Below are 20,139 nucleotides of genomic sequence, written 5' to 3' on the forward strand. Positions count from 1 at the left end.
AGAATGTTTACACATACTCGTGGAATACTGAAATACAAGCATTACGCACGGACCAACATATTCGACTTTACCGGCGTTTTGACGATCTGCATGACAGCTACGTACAGCATTATTCACAATTCCATGATGGGAATACCCCTTATTTTAATAGTAGTCTTAGCAGGTTAAAATGTCTTACATGTTAATACGTCTGGTAATATCATAACGATAAATATGAACAATAAACGTGGTCTTCTACGTAAAGGCCATGTGCTTAAAATACCGATTATCGTGTGATACAATTGCAATTGACGGACATAGATGTGCGCCACCACTGGCAATCACACTAAAAACTCCATAAAAGACTCCAACTCACAATCTGTGTCCCAACTCTCCTCGTTTTGTTATTTAATGTATCAAACACTGTAAAATTGTTTCTACTAAAGTTTCAACGTTATAAAGTGAATCTGCTGCAAGGTCTACCAACAAAAGCACATACTGCCATACATAGAAGGGGAATTAAGCTACAATCTCAAACAATGCTAGATTTGACTAATTGTTTTCTTTTTGACAAACCTCAGTTCAGTGCTCAATTGCTCCATTCCAATCCTGGTTACTATTTCATGGTACCATGGTTTTGCCATTTTATCTTCAATATCCTCCTTAAATACTTTTTTCGAAAAGTAAAGGTCTTTATGTGCTTGAAATACTCCACAGGTCATCATTATAGTTACTTCCCCTATGCGTGTCCTGTCGTCTCATATAGAGTAGATGATTGACATTCCATCAGCAAATTGTATTTTTCATGCCCAGTCCAATGTGTCTCACTAATTCTTAATTGCACTCCTGTAAGGAAGGACCATGGCTTCCCCAAATTGTTAGGTTCAGTAGTATTCGTTCGGTATCTGGTTTATGTAATTATGGATTAGGTTATCAGCCCAAACACAAACCACAACCTGGAATACGAAGGGACTATACTTCGTCTGGTTCTACCTGTAAATCTTTCCGTCTTGGATGACCCTACCAGGAGAACAAGACTCCTGGTGGAATAGAACTCCAGGTTACTGAAGCCCCCATCAACGATAAGGTGATAGTCCCAATGGTTATAGTGTCTAAACCATTACTATATACTTGTTGAACAGCTTTCTCGTGGAGTACGATCTATGATTCGAATCTATATTTGAAAACGTTATCGCTTGAGCAGGAGCACGGTACTAGACGACATGTATGATGTATATGAGAATTGCCATTACTACAAGTTTTAAGAAAGGATTTCACTTCTTTTTTGTATGCCATTTTATTAAAATCATTAACAAAGTGAGTCACCCAAATGTACAGAGCCACTTTCATGAATACCATGACGAGTATTGACACGATATATGGCGGTTCTGTGGAAGATTCGTACAGTACTTTGAGATTGTTTTAATGTAGATTTGAGAGCGATGTTTGATTGGCATGCGCACTGTCCATCTAGGTTTACTATTTCAGAGGGGCTGATCACTATGATAGTGAATTGCAATTATTATCTATCTTTTTTTTGTTAATAGCGAATCAATATTTCTATTATATTAACAGTGTTAATCTTTCGGGTACTATTAAAACTCCAATAGCTGTTAATACCAATGTTAATTCGTACCAAAATATTATTTTTCACCACCAACCAAGATGAAATTCATTGCATTGCAACAGAGTACTAACTCGTATATTTTATTAAATTTGGGTAAATATTTGTTTAAGAGTTTTCATTACAGAGAAATTGAAATGAAAGTATGATTTGAAGTATATGTATCTTGTAATTTTAAAGCGACCGTGTGTAATTTAAGTTTTGAAATGTAACAGTACTTTAGGCCGGTGGCCATATAGTGCGGAATAAAGAAATAATAAATAATAAAATATCATCCTTTTTACCTTCGATTTTTAATTTTAACATTTTCTTTCCTGTGTTATTAACACCAATTTAAAACACCGATCACCAAAAATTGGACACAAAAATATAGCATGTGAGTTACATGCAGACGTTGTACATTACATCACTTGCAAGTGAAAACAGATGGCCGATAGTTTGCTTCCGTATCTCTAGATGGCGAAATTTATTGAAATCCAGTTTTGTGGAGTGAACCTCGAAGATCACGATACAAGATGAACACTTCGCAGTGAATCATAATTGTTTGTTCAATCTTCATCCAGCACTCACACATTGACCAAAGATCATCTGATAACTGTTATCACGTGGTTGTACCGGTAAGCCAAATTCAATTGTAGTCAGTGAATTTGGCAACACTCCCCACTGTACACCATTATTATAGCGATGAGAATTATTCAGACAGTTTCAAATTACAAGATAGATTGCAGCTTTGCATAGCATTGGGTCTTTGTTCACTCTAGACTTGACGGCGCCGTTTCATTATCACGCCCACAATTTAGATCATTTCATTATCATTCTAGAAGTTATAAAATAGTGCACTTATTTCAAAATAGTATGCCTTATATAAAATACCTTATAATGCCGTGCGCTAAAGCAGTGTGTTTTAGTCGATCGGGCGAGTAGGTTCGCTTAAAATAACCGGCAATACATCTACCATTACTGTACACATCCCTGTCCTCATCCTAATATCACACGATAATGGAGTGTGCGTCGTCTTTAAAATCCTAAGTAGGAATGTCAACAATTTTATTTATGTTTCAAAGGTACATTGACCAGAGAGTACTACTTAGCCATACTGTCGACCTACTTACGTGTAGTAACACGAATGTAACCCTATATAAGGAAGCGGTTCAGCGCTCGTACCCTTTGACTCCACAGTGAAAATACTTAGCTTGCTTTCGTGTGATTTATTTACAGTAATAGTTGGATGTACGTAGTAGACTGGTATTCTATACAGGGTGAACATCAATACATTTTGACGGTTACTGGCCATTGCATGACATATCAGGACGTAATCGCCACAGCGAATAACAATAAAACATAATTTGAGAACAAAGAAATTCCACTTTCAGGTACGTTTTATGAGTTTGTTATACATTCGTGTGCATATTGTAGTCAACAGGGCAATCTGTACATGGTTATCGTAATTGAAAACTGTTGACGTTAGATTATAACTCTACCTGACAACACATAAGCTGTTGCGTTAATTATTAACTACTGAATAACATGGTGTAATTCTTCTAGCTGGTCAACTGTGTAACTGTGGTATTTGGTTTACATGTACAGAGAATGACGTCATAAAATACCAATGTTTCCTGGAGTTTGTGGCAGTCAAAGATGAGATCTCATTTTTTTTTTCGATGGATTTCACCAAAATCAATTCTGATTCTTGATTGGTATACACATTTCTTGCACATCATTTGGCGATTTTCCTTTATGGACAGCAGAATAAAGGAAATGTTTTCTTTTTTTGTGTGCGAAGCTATGTGACATCATCAAACCATAATGGTAGTTTGTGAATTTAATGAGCAACAAGGTCCGGTCAACACAAACACCTGTGGACCTGTGACCGTGTGACTATGTCTTGCAATTGCTACGATTCACCGCCAAAGATTATACTTGGTTTCAGGATGATCCACACTCATTTTAATTGTGTGTAATCGCACCTGTCTTAAGGTAGAGATGCATGTTCGTGGGCACTTGGGAGTGATTTTTTTTTGCTTTCTATTATACAAACGGTCTTGGCTATAGACTGTTAAAACTTTGTAGAATTGTGAATAGTGGAACATACTCAAAAAACGATTTTAAAATATAGATAACAGGTGCAAACATTATCTCTTTTGAATGCTTAGCATGATTTAGCAAGGCTGTACATAAATAATAAAAAAGAAACATGGTGAAAAAAAGAAATGACGGGATCTCCATTATGCACTATATTTAAGTTTTAACAAAACGATAATACATTTAAATTTGAAACTGTTACAGCCATTTTAATTATGAGCATTAGCAAACTTCTTACTGAGTGAATTGTTATGCAAATTAGCAATTATCTCAGCTTCTTTTTAGTGCACATCCCAAACTTAAAAAATAGCTCCTAGACGCTATGACCTATTGTTTTGAAATTTTCACAAATGATTGACAATGTGTTTATATTCAAAACGCCGTCGGGCATTGTTTTGGGTTGAACAGTGTTACAGCAATCGTACAGACACCTAGCCTGGGTGTTAATTATGCATAAACTTGACGTAGTGCAATTTGAGCTGCTGCCCTGCAAAATTGACAACTAGTAGACAGTTTTCAAGACGGCACTTTCTTCATAGTATACAGATGTACCCATAAACCAATTTTGACAGGAAACAGAAGCATGGTTTAGAAGCTAACTTTTTAAAATTTTTAAATCACTTTAGACAAAAAAGCACATTTTTGTGCATATTTCAAACTACAGTGTTCATAAAAAAAATACTACAAAATTTTTAAAATTCATACAATAAGCTTTCCGAAAATATATAGTTGTGTGGACAAGGAAGGTCATCTTGGTTTCCTAATTAACTAATTAAAATACCTGTCAGGTAAACGGCATTTCTACCTTAAGTAGTATATTCTACTTTCTTATAAAACTAATTCATTATTGTTTGTAAATGTATATTGTAAATGTACTGTATTGGCACCATATAACAATGGAAAAAAACAATGCGCTGCTAAACCTGTTGTTTCATCATTGAATATATAACATGAAGTGCATGCTAGTTTCAAAATAATACAATAATATATCAACAATTGGTCCGGAAAAAGAACTGTTCAAAATATGAGGCGAGGAGATGCTTGTCAAAACTATGGCCAGGTAAAATCAGATCAATAATCACAACAATATATACTGTTTAAACTACAAAAGAAAAATTATGATGATGATGACATCAAAATACATTTTCGCTCTTGTATACCTACCCCAAATTTGACTGGAAAAATCCTGGTATGGTTAGAGTTAAGGTTTGGGGAGGAGGTACAAAAGAAACTCTGTTCATGACGATTACAACAGTCATTTTTCCAGGGTCTTTTTCACTGTCCCGTTCAAATATATGTCACCGTTTTTTTGCATTCTTTTCCAATTGCGTTCAATATATCAATTACCATTTCATCAAAGCTTTGTGTAAACTGTAAATACCAACCCGTGCACGTTTAATTGTTTATATGATACATATAAATCCCACTGTTGATTATGGCATGAAAAGTTTGTTTTTACTACGGGGTTCAACTGCTGTATGTCAAGTCATGTTTACGGAATTGTATGAATGCGTTTAGAATTTTATTTTAGCTACACTGGTGTTAAAAATATATGTAACATACTCAATAGATGGGGAGTACAGATGGCACTGCCATATTTATTGCAAATGTGACTAACCTTTTTCACAAATTGTGCTCTTAAAACATTGACTTTGTATTCTTTGGTTGAAAAGTGGAAATAACATAACCAACCATAGATCTTTGTGAAATTTATAAGTTTAGAAAGGAGTGAGCACATTCTTTTCAAATAATTTATTTTTTGTTTGAAGAAAATTATTTTTTTCTTTGTTCTAAATTACCTTTGGAATTGTGAGAGCACTTACTTTCGAGGCACGACATTTTGAGAATGACTTAGTCTCTGTCATTGAAACTGTGTAGTGATCATTTAATGACATCAAGGAAGTTTGGAGGGATATTGGTGCAATTGTCTAGCCGTCTGTCACCTTTTAGAGGAAAAATCAATTCTCATGGCCGACTGTTGACAATTCAATTATATTTACTATCGATAGCTGGTTGTTTATATGTTTTTATTTGTGACTGAAGATGAACCTGTTAAAAAAGCATTTATACTAAGCCATACATGGTAAAATTAGTAATAGTAATGTTCAAACTAATACGGCCCAATATAATAAACGCACTTAAGACACATGTTAATACATTCAGAAGTCATTAACTTTATCGCTCCAAGTGTCAAAAACATGGCAGTTTAATGTAAAAAGCATTTCAAAGACCTTTAAAACACATGTAAATGCATTAAAATGTCTAAATATAAACGCATAGTTAATACATTTTATTTTTTTATTTTTATTTGGTAAGGGTTCTCTACATATGTCATGAATTTATATATATACATTGAGTCAACATGGTCAGCATATCAACAGTTCGTTGTAACAGCTTCGATAAGTACTAATTAAAATGTGTAAATAAAAAGCCATTGTAAATACATTTTAAATGTATTTTATTCAGTAAGGCTTCTCTTCATAAATCATGAGTTTATATGTGCATTGAGTCAGCATGGTCAGCATATAAACAGTTCGTTATAACAGTTATAACAGTTATATGCGTTTACAAAGTACTAATACAATGTCACTATAGGGTACACACAATAACTCACCTGTCATAGTATATGAAGGTTCAAAATGGACGCAATTGAAAAAAACATACACAGTAAAGGCGATTGCAACTTTATTTAGATTAATGATACACGTGTCCTCGTTATACATTATATGTATCCTTGTTCGATCTTGTAAAATTTTCTGCACCGGGGTTACTCGCGGTTCAGCGAACTAAAACACAGGGAACAACAACATCAAACAAATAGTCATTATCACAGTTTTTACTCTGGTGGGTGTATAATAAACATATTATTGATATGTTAAAATATGTTTATATTTTTGACAGTTTTGACTCTGTAGGTTGTAGGTCGACTTTGTATAGACATATTTCAGTAAGCCTTTGATTCTGTTAATCACAAGCTCCTTGTGTATAAGTTAAAATGTTATAGTTTTAGTGAAAGCATACTGCACTTCATTGAACGCATTACCAAAGAATTACACGCGGATTCTGCGATATTGGTATTGTCACTTATTCCGTGACCGTTTTACGATTCAGGCAAATTAAATATCTATTTTGAACTAAATATGGTTTATTACAGTAAGATTGTAATTTTTTATTGTTCTTTTTCAGTGTCACATTCCTTGTCATGGCAAGACACGGTATTATGTTAAAGTTGCTGGTTATTGTGATCGTATGTGTGATATTTGTAGATTCCACTATTGTCAATGTGTTTGCCCAAAATTCGCTGTAATTTAATCACATGACTGTACATGACATGACTGGTGACGTATACATTGGTGGTGTTGATTACATCTATAGACTGGATAAAGATTTACAACTCATCTATAATATTACAACTAAACCTGATGATGGAACTGATAACTATAATAAGATATTATCAATCAACTACGATGACCATAATCTGGTTACATGTGGAAGTTATCATGGATATTGTCAGATTAGAAACTTGACTGATTTATCTGTGCTGGGTACTAGTGATATATATGTTGCTGCAGCTACTGTGGACGACTCTACTGTGGGATTTGTAGCACACGGTTATGATGATAAACCTATGTTGTATGTTGGTACATCAAAACTAGGAAATTTTTACCATGGAGAAAAAGCCGTGAGTGGACGACAACTTGAGGGAACCATTTTCAGTACATTATCTGGAGGCACTGTTCATGAAACTAATGTAGATATACACACATCCTACCAACAAGCAAACAGTGTTATCTATAAAACTGGTTTCAGCTATGGTGGATTTAGTTACTTTCTAACCGTACAAAGTTTGGGTAGATCTGACAATTCATATATATCTAGGATTGTACGTGTATGTCAAGAGAGAAATGACTTCTACTACGACTCTTACACAGAAATAACTTTAAAGTGTAATAGCTCTGATGATATGTCAAACAATTTACTCCAAGCAGCCCATGTCATGAAACCAGCATCAGATCTAGCTAAATCACTATCATTGGAAGACGGGCAACACGTTCTATTTGCTGTGTTTGCCAAAGGAGAAACACCACAGGATTTAACACCATTACAACAATCTGCAGTGTGTTTGTACAAAATAACAGACATTGAACAAGCATTCAGTGATGCTATATTTGGTTGTATTAATCAGGGTGGTAATGATTATAAATTAGATTACATTAGTGGATCGGCATGTCCCGGCATTGGAGGCATTGGACACACTGTAGTAAGTATACAATATAGCATGTATGATACACTCATTATCTTAACCAAACAGTTAAGATCCATAAGCATGACTTAATTTTTGTGAAATTCCAGTATATCACGATTTTTTGTCGGTTTAGAAATATTAAAAAAGAATTATTGAAGAAGGTTGCGGCCACAATATTACATGTCCTGGTGATATGATGAGGTTAAGCGGCGTATACGTATTATTTCATATTAAATTTAATTAATTTGTAACAGAAATCATTTACAAATCAACCATATTTTAGCCTCGCATTGTTATTTAGGAGGAGTGCTCAACTGGTGCTTTGTATAGATATGTCAATGGAAAAGATCCTTTATCCATATACGCCATTCTGGAATATTCCAATACACATACTAAAGGTAATGCTTACTGTAAAAATAAATCAATTGTTGGTGTGCTGGAATATCCCAATACGCTGCGTTTTCCTTTGCAATATTACTAGGCGTTTAAGTAAGTAAATTCGGAACATTATTTTTCTTGATGGAGGAATTTTACTATCATTATTAAACTTTATTTACCAAAGCTATTATAGAATATTTTACGCCCATCTTACCATGGCCCATAGTTTGTTTGAGGTGCTATAAGAAAACCAAGTTTTGAACGTGAATATTATTTTTTCCGACGTGTATTTCTAGGTTCATCTCAGACAAAGACTATCTGCCGTAGAGTATTACAACCACTACCTACAGTCTTCAACTGTCCTGCCTGACATAACGTTTGACACTGTTTTTCACCATGTCTATGTTCTTTCCCAATACAGAGTGAGTATAACAAATTCACAAATTAAAAGAGTATTGTTAAAACCTAGACGACTGTATGACAATTAATACTGCTCAAATAATGTTCTTTGAATCATACCATTAAACTAGAAATAACTATGTTTTCAGATTAGTCGAAATGAGTTTTGTATTTCTCTGGAGAAAAGCAATCGTCAATGCATGGAGCCGGCTCAGGCCTCACTTTCTCTCGTTTGCAATATAATCAGTATACAACATGTGATATGTGTACACAATGTCTGACTCTGTCTGACTTTAGGTTTACAAATTAAAGGTACAAGACTGCAATCAGTATAAATCATGCAGTGAATGTTTTAGTGCTATGGATCCTTACTGTGGTTGGTGTACACTGGAAAAAAGGTTGGCATCAGTTATATTTATTTCTTTTCACATGAAAATAGCAAATTAAACAAAACTGATATGTAAAGAAACACAATTTTATAAAAGTCTATGTTTTTGGTTTGGCAGATGTTTCCTTTATAGTGATTGTTCATTGTCACACCAAACATCAAGATGGTTAGATGTGTTTTCTGATGATGTGTGTGTTAATATAACATCAATAGAACCGACGAATAGTATCGCCATTACTGACTGGAATCAGGTATTAGTACAGTGATTCTTAACTCATTAAACTGCTATAATGTTTCTAATATCATGATTGTACACATATCCGATCAATAATGCGTTTCATGATGACGAAATGGGTAAATGTAAAAATCGTAATGCATTTTGCATTATGATATTAGAGATATATAACAATTTATCTCAGTTAGTGTAACTATTATTGCATTGTTATTCAGATCACTCTCAGTGTTACTCAGTTACCCGATGAACGTGATATAACCCCAGCTTATCATTGTAAGTTTGGAGGCATATTTATAACACCAGCTGTTCAATCTGGAAATGCCTTGACCTGTGATACACCGCTTATCGACATTAGACCCAATATACCAAGTGGACAAGGTTAAGTAAATCATGCTATATACATCAGCATTTATAATACAGTCAGCAGTGTTGTCAACATATTGTCGATATTAGAGTACTTGCAATTAAGTGCAATATAACATTTCTTTTGTTGTTAGATTCCGTGGCAGTACAACTTTCCGTAAAAAGTATGGAAACTACTATAGAGTTTGTACATACTGAATTCTATTTCTTCAATTGCTCTGCCCTCGATTCGTAAGTGTAATACGTTATTTTATCTGTAAATGGTTAATGTTTATACGAACATTTGATCATACTATGATAGTAGACATAGTTAACAATTAGATATTACACTCCGTGTACACGCGGCATGATAAACAATTCACAGTATTTCAACAATATTTCACATTATAGGCGTATTAAAAAGTAATAATCGTTATTGTTTACAATTTACCATCTCCAGATGTACAGAGTGTGTAAGCAGTAACTGGGCATGTGATTGGTGTATATATGAGAACAAATGTGCACATGAAAGTAGTACATGTGCTGAGGATGACAGTTCTAAAATTGTTGTAGGTGAGAATGTAAGTCCACAACATAACATAAATGCGCTAATTATTGATAATGATAACTATAAAGAACATACAATAGCACATACAATTCGGTTAATATAAACAGTGTACTTTCATGCGTACATGGTTATTACAATTTTGTTTCAGAATATATTTGGAGGCAGTGGGAGAAGAGGGCGACATTACTGTCCTTATATTGAACAGCAAATTGATGAAGTTTTAGTACCTGTTGGTTTGACAGTATCGCTTGTAGTGAACGCAGTCAATATCCCGGATTTGAAGGTAAACTGAATTATATTGCAGCAATCAATTTATTTCCTACACCTTGAGACTATGCATTTTGTTTAGGGTACAACTTTACAAGCTATAGGAGAAACATCTTTTTACAGTAAGAAATGTACACTCACTTATGGTTATTACCAATAAAATTATTTATATTTTTTTATAAAACATTTACATTTGGTTCTAATGAGATACGTTTAAAACATTAGGGTGCAACTGCAATCATATGGATGACAAATATAGCTAGTCTACTACGGGCATATTACTTTCCTGGACAGACGATTATTGAAGAAACATATAAATACGAAGTTTTATCCCTTGATCTTATTTTAGTGCTCTAGTGGTTGTTGTATTCAAGGGATAAACATGGTTTCCCAGCGAAGGCAATGTATATATATTAGCTACTGAATATAATGAATGGACATTCATTTATGACATGTTTGTATCTTTATAGGATAATCCTGGTTATGAATGTATTCTCAGAGGATATGGATTTGAAGATTCTACATCAGCTACTAGATATAATGAATCTACATTGATGTGTGATGCTAAAGAAGTGAGTTTACGAATGGTAACTTACCATTGCGAGATTGATCTATGTTTTTATATGAAACACTTTCAATCTTTTATGATTTGTGCACCCGTAGTAATGTCAATCTATCAAAACAAGTTTGGGACAACGACGATACACAATGTAATACATGTGAATTGGCTTTTGGGCTGTTACGATATGGGTGGTCGTTGCAATGTTGATGTAAAAGTATCCTTATTTCAACCAGATATTATATGCATGTTATTTATTTATGTCAAATGTGCTCAAAATGACAGAATTTCTCTCCATATTGTTTTATTTGGCATGCAACATGCAACAGTTATGCTCAAAGGTAATGTAGGGACAGTGTAGTATTTTGTACTACATATTCACCAATCACGTGTGAACATTTGTATGCAATTGAATACAATTTCTACTTTTATTTATGTAATACTAGTACAATCATGTCTTATCATATACCTCGTATTGCCCGGCCTCGTAACGCTATGGGAATCCCGATGCGCGAGCCGTGCAATAATTTTCCATATCACGCCCGGGCCCCGTTCACCATATTTGGTAAACGCGTCTATTTCCTGGAACAACTTGCTGTTTACAAACAACGCGCGTAATTTGAGTCTGCGCTTCGATAGCGGCTGACGATATTATTCAGTGGATGGGAATTATACCAAACGACCAGTTGGACCCATTATTACCCTGACGAAAGCCGGCATTTCATCACAACCAATCATAAAGATAACTGGTCACAAAAACGTGTCAAGTTTACAGTACTACGATACTCACAGTCAGCTGGCATCGGTGTCGCTAGATACACCCAGCGACACCGATGCCAGCTGACTGTGACGATACTGTCCCCATGGAAGATCATCGGCACATTTCAGATATTCTTAGTTGAGCTTCGCCAGAATCTGGAACTATAAACCAAACTGCTTCTTGTCAAGTAATTGTTTCTCGTTTACCGACTACAGTTTTTAACAAAATCAGCTCCAAGAAAACGCCCGTTGTCGGACGGTCAGTAAATAACCAACTTAGTAGGACTGTAGTGTTCATTCTTAAGAAAGAAAATTTATAAGGAGTTCGTATTTACTACCGTTAAAATATTGTTCTAAATTTACGTTCATTTGCTGTTTCATTAAAACGTAATTTGTGGATATATTTGGTGACATTCGTTTGTCTATTGTGTGAGAGTTGTTGACGCGTTTGCGTCGTTTAGAATCCCCCCCCCCCGTATAAAGCCGCGCCAGTAAAACGGCCCGTAGCGAAACCCGGATTAAATCGAATAGGTTTTTCTTTTGGGCCAGACGAGCGTAAAATAACAAAACTAAAAACTTTTTTTTTCATATAAGGGATATGATAAAACCCTTATGGACTGGATACAGCTTTTGCTGCCCTCGATTGTACGGCTTACCTCGCAAGCTCAGGCGCTTCCGCCGCACGACCTTGGGCCGGAAAAGCCGTATCCAGTACATAAAGAATAATAACAGTCAATGCTTAAAAGTATTTGTAAGCCTTTGTTTCTGTCTCAGTACCACTATAATGCTGATACCAAGGAATTTAAAGTGAGTTTAATTGTACAATGGAATGCTAACTATATCATTGATAATATATATGGATACATAGGTGAGTCTGTTAGGGAGGAACATATAATTAACTTCCGGTTACCGTTTAGACTAATTTTAGATAACCCAATTCGAAGGTCACCAGTGTTTGTGATATGAAATGTATGTAATTTACATTTGCTAATTTTTTAGCAGCCCTATTTAATATTGAGCAAAACAGAACTGTGGTCAATTCGTCGGCCCAGTAAGCTCATTGCTAATGATTTTAACAATTGTTTTTTCTTGAGAGATTTGAATTAGTGATATCAGGTCACTACTTAAATCTTTTTTTAATCTTTAATTTATTCATTTACAGTAACATTGTATGATTGTAGTGTCAGTCTTGACTGTAGTGAATGCTTATCCACTGTAACAAGTAGAGAGCAACTACAATGTGGATGGTGTGTTAGTGATAATTCCTGTCAGATTGAACAACATTGTGATTATCATTGGTTGCCACAAGATACAACTCACAACTGTGGTAACCCTGTTATCTACGAGGTAATATGAAGTATTTCCAATTTGACAATGACAATTATACATTAGTTAATTTTTCAAATAGATATTTCAAGTTAGCATTAAACTATTCTAATTGTAATGTGCATTCTAATATTGTTCTTTCAGATATGGCCGTCTTCTGGTTCATTTGAAGGTGGGACAAACATTCTCATTAGTGGTAGCAATTTGGGAAAGACGTACTCCCACATTGACAATGTCCATATTGGAGGTCGCAACTGCATACTGGTTGAAGAAAGATACACTGTATCTAGAAGGTAATATGTCCCCTAAAGCTATATCATAACTTACTATCCAAAACAATGCGAGTGGAAATGAACAAAACTAATCTTACAGATTACTAAGTATAACACATTTGACAATAATAATTACATTTTATTTAATTTAATTTTTATTCCATCCACAGTATTGAATGTACAACAGACTCTGCAGACATCGATATGTCTGGCGAGATCAGTGTAATAGTTATTGGTAATGATGAGACACCACAAACTGGAATATCTGGAAGCTCAATACAGTTCATATGGAGGGTAATATTTACACTATGTTGAACCTATCTCAATTTGTGATGTATTGTCTCTTTTTAATTATCTAACGTGAATCGTTTTTAACATTTATTCAGAAACTAGTTCCAAGTGACTTTGTTCCCAAGATTGGTCCCAAAGCTGGAGGTACTAGAATAGTGATATCAGGAAAATATATGAATGCTGGAAGCAATATTACAGCATATATTGATGGATCGCTGTGTACAGTTAAAAGGTGACAACTCACTGTACCGAGGGTGTAATATTTTGATAGTGTCAGTATTTATTCACATGTCTCGACATACACATCAATAAGTAAATAGTGCGTTTATATGACACAAATGTATTTATTAAAATCAGGTTGTTTCTATTTGTCCATAGTGATTTAGTGAATAGTACAAGTATTGTATGTATATCCCCACCGCATCAACAAACAGATAGTGCAACGATTACAGTGTATTTCGATGGCGCTGTACGTCCAATAAACGGAATAACATATGAGTACACAGAAAATCCTACAGTACTCAGCATTTCAAAAGAGGGAAGTATGTTCAGGTAAGGGTAACTACCACATATACAGACAAAATCTACAAGCATTGGTTTGATTATTCGGTTGCAGATCTCATTGCCTAATTGTACGAGTTAATGAACCATGATTGATTGATGGATGGATTGATTGATTGATTGATTGATTGATTGATTGATTGATTGATTGATTGATTGATTGATTGATTGATTGAATTGTTTATTGATTTTACCTTTCAGTGGTGGTCGACAAGTTAGTATTTATGGAACTAATTTTGGTTCAATTCAGGAGCCCAAACTGATAATTTATATATATCAAGAAGCCTATACCTCAGTGAGTTATTTGTTATGATTCGCTATTTTATTATCCATTTACTGAATTATAGTACTAATAAAATAAAATGTATACAATTGAAAACGCCATACAATACATCAGATTAGAATCAGATTGCCATCAGAGGCATCTGAGTCAGGTGCCATATAACACAAATATATGAAAATATATGAAATGCATATTACCACACTGTGACATAAAGGTGATAGCAAATCTACACCATTTATAACAGATAATATTAAGTGTGATTAATTTATATTACAGGGTCCATGTGATGTATTGTCCGATACCAGTATGATATGCATAACTCCATGTGTATCATATCTACCACCAACACAACCCAATCAGATGAAATCAGATGAGTCGTCACAATCTAAAAGATCGACATGTGGTGGCAATTGTGTAGATGTTACAATAGGATTTATAATGGACGATGTACACGAGCTACGCAGTCTACCCCAGTTATATTTTGAAATCTACATGGACCCAGTTTATTTTAGATTCGAGAATGAAGGACACACCAACCACTTTGAAGGGGAGCAAATCTATATTAAGGTAAATCGTTTCTACTTTTAGAAGTAATAAGAATATGAATGGCATGTATAGAAAATGTTTAATAACAAATAATCACCCAACATGACGCAATTTGTCTCTCGAACCTATCTAGTATTTGTTCATATATGGTTGTATACCAGAACATTGTGTATCACTTTATATTTACTACCAACGCTGACACGTATTTAGTTAGTTAGCGCAATTCCAAATGTTTGATGTATTGGCACATGTGTAGATGTAGCTTCTTGATTTATAATTGTTTGTGTTTAAGTGGTACGTTGTCTACCAAAGGCCACATTTAGGAGAGAGGGAAACATAACATATTTTAAAGGCAATTATATATTAATGTGATTTCCTGTAACTATAGACTGGGTATTTGTACAACAGTCAATATTTACAAAATTTACCCACATTACAAAGTCGAATTAATTGCCGTGTTATAGCGTGTATATTAACACTTTCTATTGTATGTCCGTCTGGTTGCATGTCAACTTGATGGCTTCGATATTTTTATTTAGGGAGAGAACCTCAATCTTGCCAGTACGAGAGATGACGTGACCGTGTACATTGGAACAGAGATATGTAATGTAACAAGTATTGGTAATACTATACTATACTGTATACCTCCCGAATCACAACCCATAGGCGTGGATATTAATGGCACCGCAACTGATAATAATTTACCTGAAGTGATGGTAAGATATCTTCTAAATTCCCATTTACCAAATCAACTATCGTGATAATGTTAATATGGCATTGCATAATAAACTCGAACTTGTCAACAATGCGTTCAATTGCATTACGTTTGTTTTTCTTCTATAGGTTGTTGTTGGAAACCTTGACTTCTTCATTGGATATTTGTCTTATATGGACCAGACGTCTAGTCCTAATATCATTCTTATTGTAGTCAGTCTATCTATTGTGGCATTTTTATTATTGATTGTAATCGTAGTAGTTATTGTCATATATCAGTGTAAACATATTGATAGTGAAAGAAAGATCAATGACTTACGGAAAAATGTTCTGAACATGGACATTAAACTCAGTGATATTAAGGACGAAAACACGACAGATCCACGTGGTTCTGAGGAGGAACTACAAACACCTGTTTCTAAAATACCGAATGAAGGAGTTCCTCATATTTGTATAACAAGTGACTATCAAACATTACAACCCCAAGTTACCAGTGAATATCAAGCATTGGAAACCACTCTTATTTCACGTGAATATGAATCATTGCAGCCCTGTGATGTCAGTCAGTATCAATCACTAAACAAACCTGCAGTTACCAAGCAACAGGAGACAAGTAATTATGAAGAGATTGGTCGCTCTACTTCAGACACACAACCAATGGGATCGAAATAATAATTGTCTTGTATGTTAATAAATAATAAGTATATGTACATGTTTTTACTGTGGTAACATATAAGGTACACATACTGCTATTGTATTCAGACAAAAGTTAGTCAAATATTATTTATCATATATTTTTTTGATTGAAAATTTGTTGGAAATTAAAAATGATTTTATCATCATCAGTGTGTATTGACAAATAATTGTAAATTCATCATTATGTATATGAATCATTTATATATTTTTCATTTCTATAATTGAAAAAAATCATTATTAACTACTATCTACTATCACTAACAGAAATAATAAATCATAAATGCATTATGAAATATAAAACTAACCACTAACGACTCGCCATTGAAGATATGCATGTCTTTTTCCAGGAATGAAGAAATGAACGTTTTTTAGTGTATCATACATTTACACTTGAATACACACGGTGGAAGAGATTATATAATATTGTATTATCTTTACATTACGCCACATTACATACTACTCTGCAGTGTCTGATGTACAAATAACAATTGTAAACGTTTCTCTGTACAAGAACAAATAAATGAATGCATCAATTCAATTGTATGTTTCTCAATTGACTACTCAAAATATAAGACAGAATGGTAGAATATAACTTGAACGTTTTTAATTTTTGATTTTATATCACATTGGAGTTTGTGAATCTAAAATTTGAAATTTAAAAAAAACAGGTCATTTTTCATCGAGAATGTTTATCACATACTCGTGTTCGTTCTTTACGTATCTGAAATACAAGGATTATGCACGGACCATCATATAAGATTTCACCGGCGTTTGGATGATCTGCATGACAGCTGAAAGAAATTCCCTTTCAAAATTTGTAAACATGTTAATAAGCCTGGTAATATCATAACGATAAATTTGAGCAATAAATGACACATTGTAATCAAGTATTCGTAATTAGATATATGTAGTGTACACCACTTTAGATGGTTTAGTTTTAAACAAAGAAATAGTTGAGTGTGACATGGATTAGGTTGGGGACAGGTCGCCCAGCTGTACTATTATATTACGGGAAACTTTATGTGTTATATATAATGTGTAAAATAAGACAACCGTATTGCACATTTCGATGACTTTAGTATAACGTTTCACTAATAGGCAAAGAATCCTAAATTTATACACAGATTATATTTAATCTTTTTTTTTCTTTTGGCGTAATTTATTCTTTCAATATTATTTAACTAATGCATTCTGGTCTTAATGACTGATAGTCTGTGGATCACTAGGCATTATGGTCACAATTGTTGGTATCATATGCATGACAGGTCTCTGCGATGTATCGAGCGATTGTTAAAACTATACTATGATATAACTGTAGAGTTATATGACAGAACTCAGCGGCTTCGCTCGGGTGATTGAGATTTGCAAGCATTTTTTTAGGAGAGACGTAGTGTATTAGTGTATTCATTATCGTGTTGCTTTTGTTTACACCTACAAAGAATGCCAAGAATACATATATATTGCCATTTTGGTGAACATTTATTCACATGCCTGTTGTTGGCAAATTGACATATACAATTCAGGTTGTTCGTTTCGATTTGGCAATGTGCATCTTCCTTCACGAGTGAATGTTCTACAACAGCTACACTGCATAAGAATCTTAGTGAAACTTGACATTTTAATGACCCGTCAAGTGGGGACATTGGCAATCTTAATTCTTTGAGCATGGTTTGGCATGTTTACTGACAATTACACAGGTAATTATTTTGGTCCAATGTTTTGTTGAATAAAATAGTTAAATTGGTTTTTTTTAAAGGCTCAGGACTTACCCAATGAACGTGATAGTTCTGGGATGTGGGTGGGTGGCCCGTTTCTGTACTTATTGTGGATTCACTGTATTTTCCAAATTCCTGCACACTGTACAGTGAAAACCATCACATTCACATATATCGTTGCCCAAGAAATAGAAAGAGCATATTAAACTGTTTGGAGTTCGGCATCAACATGGTGACAACATTCTCGTTGCGATTCCCGCTCTGTATCGCAGAGACTTTGATGGGTGTATGTACAGAAACAATTTACATTCTACGTAGTCGTTTTGTATAACTCTCAAGTGTCAAGAGGATACTTGAATAGTTGGTCCTTATTTCTATTTCCTGATTCGTGGTAATATACAGGTGGCGAGAGAACATGCATGTAACTATATTACATTGCCACGTCATTGCATACTTGTAAGGCCAACTATTGGACAATCTATGTACAGGATTAATGCACCAGTATGTACCAGATGTACGGAAGTAAGTGCAAGATATCGACCTTAGGTGCGAAGCAATGTAATACATACAAGAACTTTCACACATATGGCATAGGATTACTTCAATAACAACGGTCAAATGCAACTATATGCATATAATATTACTTGCTTACTTCACACTCATACCATGTACGAACAAAATATAAAACATTTGTTTTACAGAACAAAGTAATGCCTAACAACACCGCATCATCAAACATATTGGTATCTATCGTTGATTTGATATTTATGGATAAAAATAAATCAGAACAAAAAAAATGTTTTATTTCAAGTATTCTTACCCTGTACATTAGACCAGCAATATATTCTTGTCTGCTCGCAATGAACCATTGTTATCACTATATTTCGTTCAGAACAAACCTACATACTTACCCAAAAGAGAAGATACTTGTTGCACTATCCACATATCTTAAATTAACATTCAAAAACATTTGAAATAAAACATCTTCCAGATTGTGAAGACGTTATTCAATGTCTGCACATATATGACTGGTGCATTGCAAATACCGCCTACAAAAACTGGATTAAAAAACATATTCGATAGTGAAGACAGTCTGGTGTTGGTCAATCTAACTTCATTTGCCAATGTAATTTTTAACTAATTACCAAGTGTACCTATTTTGAAAGTCTCTAAACATACCAAACCTTTTGCCTCACTAATCTTCACTATTAGAGGTTCTGGCACCATTTCGACACATATATATTGTATCACAGAATGCACATAATTTTGCATATATTGGTGTGTATATTTATTTTTTTATTCAAAAAGCCTTGTTAAATACTGGAAAACACTTTTAATACAGATAAACTGAAAAACATTTAGGATCACCAAAAAATAGACACAAAAAGTATAGCATGTGCGTTACATGTCGACGTTGTACATTACATCACTTGCAAGTGAAAACAGATGGCCAATGATTTGCTTCCATATCTCTAGAGGGCGCCATTTACTGAAATCCTGTTTTGTGGAGTGAACCTCGAAGATCACGGTATAAGATGAACAGTTCGCAGGGAATCATAATGGTGTGTTCAATCTCCAATCTTCATACAACACTCACACATTGACCAAAGATCATCTGATAACTGTTATTACGTGGTACCGGTAAGCCAAATTCAATTGTAGTCAGTGAATTTGACAACATTTCCCACTGTACACCATTATTATAGCGATGAGAATTATTCAGACAGTTTTAAATTACAAGATAGATTGCAGCTTTGCATATCATTGGGTCTTTGTTTGCTCTAGACTAAACGGCGCCGTTTCATTGACACGCCCACAATTTAGATCATTCCATTATCATTCTAGAAGTTATAAAATAGTGCACTTATTTCAAAATAGTATGCCTTATATAAAATACCTTATAATGCAG

General features: G+C 34.2%; 3 protein-coding genes across 3 annotated transcripts; all 3 read left to right on the forward strand.

Moving 5' to 3' along the window:
- Nucleotides 1–6,998: 6,998 nt before the first annotated feature.
- Nucleotides 6,999–13,182, forward strand: LOC144356564 (plexin-B-like; the record flags this gene model as incomplete). Its single annotated transcript, XM_078011282.2, has 10 exons — nt 6,999–7,946; nt 8,186–8,329; nt 8,606–8,731; nt 9,547–9,709; nt 9,829–9,925; nt 10,134–10,254; nt 10,390–10,524; nt 10,979–11,080; nt 12,601–12,694; nt 12,989–13,182. Coding segments are annotated over 10 exons (2,124 nt in total), but the record flags the coding sequence as incomplete, so codon positions are not given.
- Nucleotides 13,183–13,707: 525 nt separating this feature from the next.
- Nucleotides 13,708–15,445, forward strand: LOC146738978 (plexin-A1-like). Its single transcript, XM_085504000.1, has 5 exons — nt 13,708–13,947; nt 14,094–14,267; nt 14,478–14,571; nt 14,836–15,126; nt 15,398–15,445. The coding sequence occupies exons 1-5, from the start codon at nt 13,889–13,891 to the stop codon at nt 15,443–15,445; spliced, it is 666 nt and encodes a 221-aa protein (XP_085360126.1). The 5' UTR covers nt 13,708–13,888.
- Nucleotides 15,446–15,643: 198 nt separating this feature from the next.
- On the forward strand, nt 15,644–16,661 carry LOC146738979 (uncharacterized). Its single transcript, XM_085503783.1, has 3 exons — nt 15,644–15,821; nt 15,949–16,532; nt 16,557–16,661. The coding sequence occupies exons 1-2, from the start codon at nt 15,819–15,821 to the stop codon at nt 16,489–16,491; spliced, it is 546 nt and encodes a 181-aa protein (XP_085359909.1). The 5' UTR covers nt 15,644–15,818; the 3' UTR covers nt 16,492–16,532; nt 16,557–16,661.
- The last annotated feature ends 3,478 nt before the right edge of the window (nt 16,662–20,139 follow it).

The sequence above is a fragment of the Saccoglossus kowalevskii genome, chromosome 9, assembly GCF_978046115.1.
Source record: "Saccoglossus kowalevskii chromosome 9, keSacKowa6.1, whole genome shotgun sequence".
NCBI classification, from domain to species: Eukaryota; Metazoa; Hemichordata; class Enteropneusta; family Harrimaniidae; genus Saccoglossus; species Saccoglossus kowalevskii.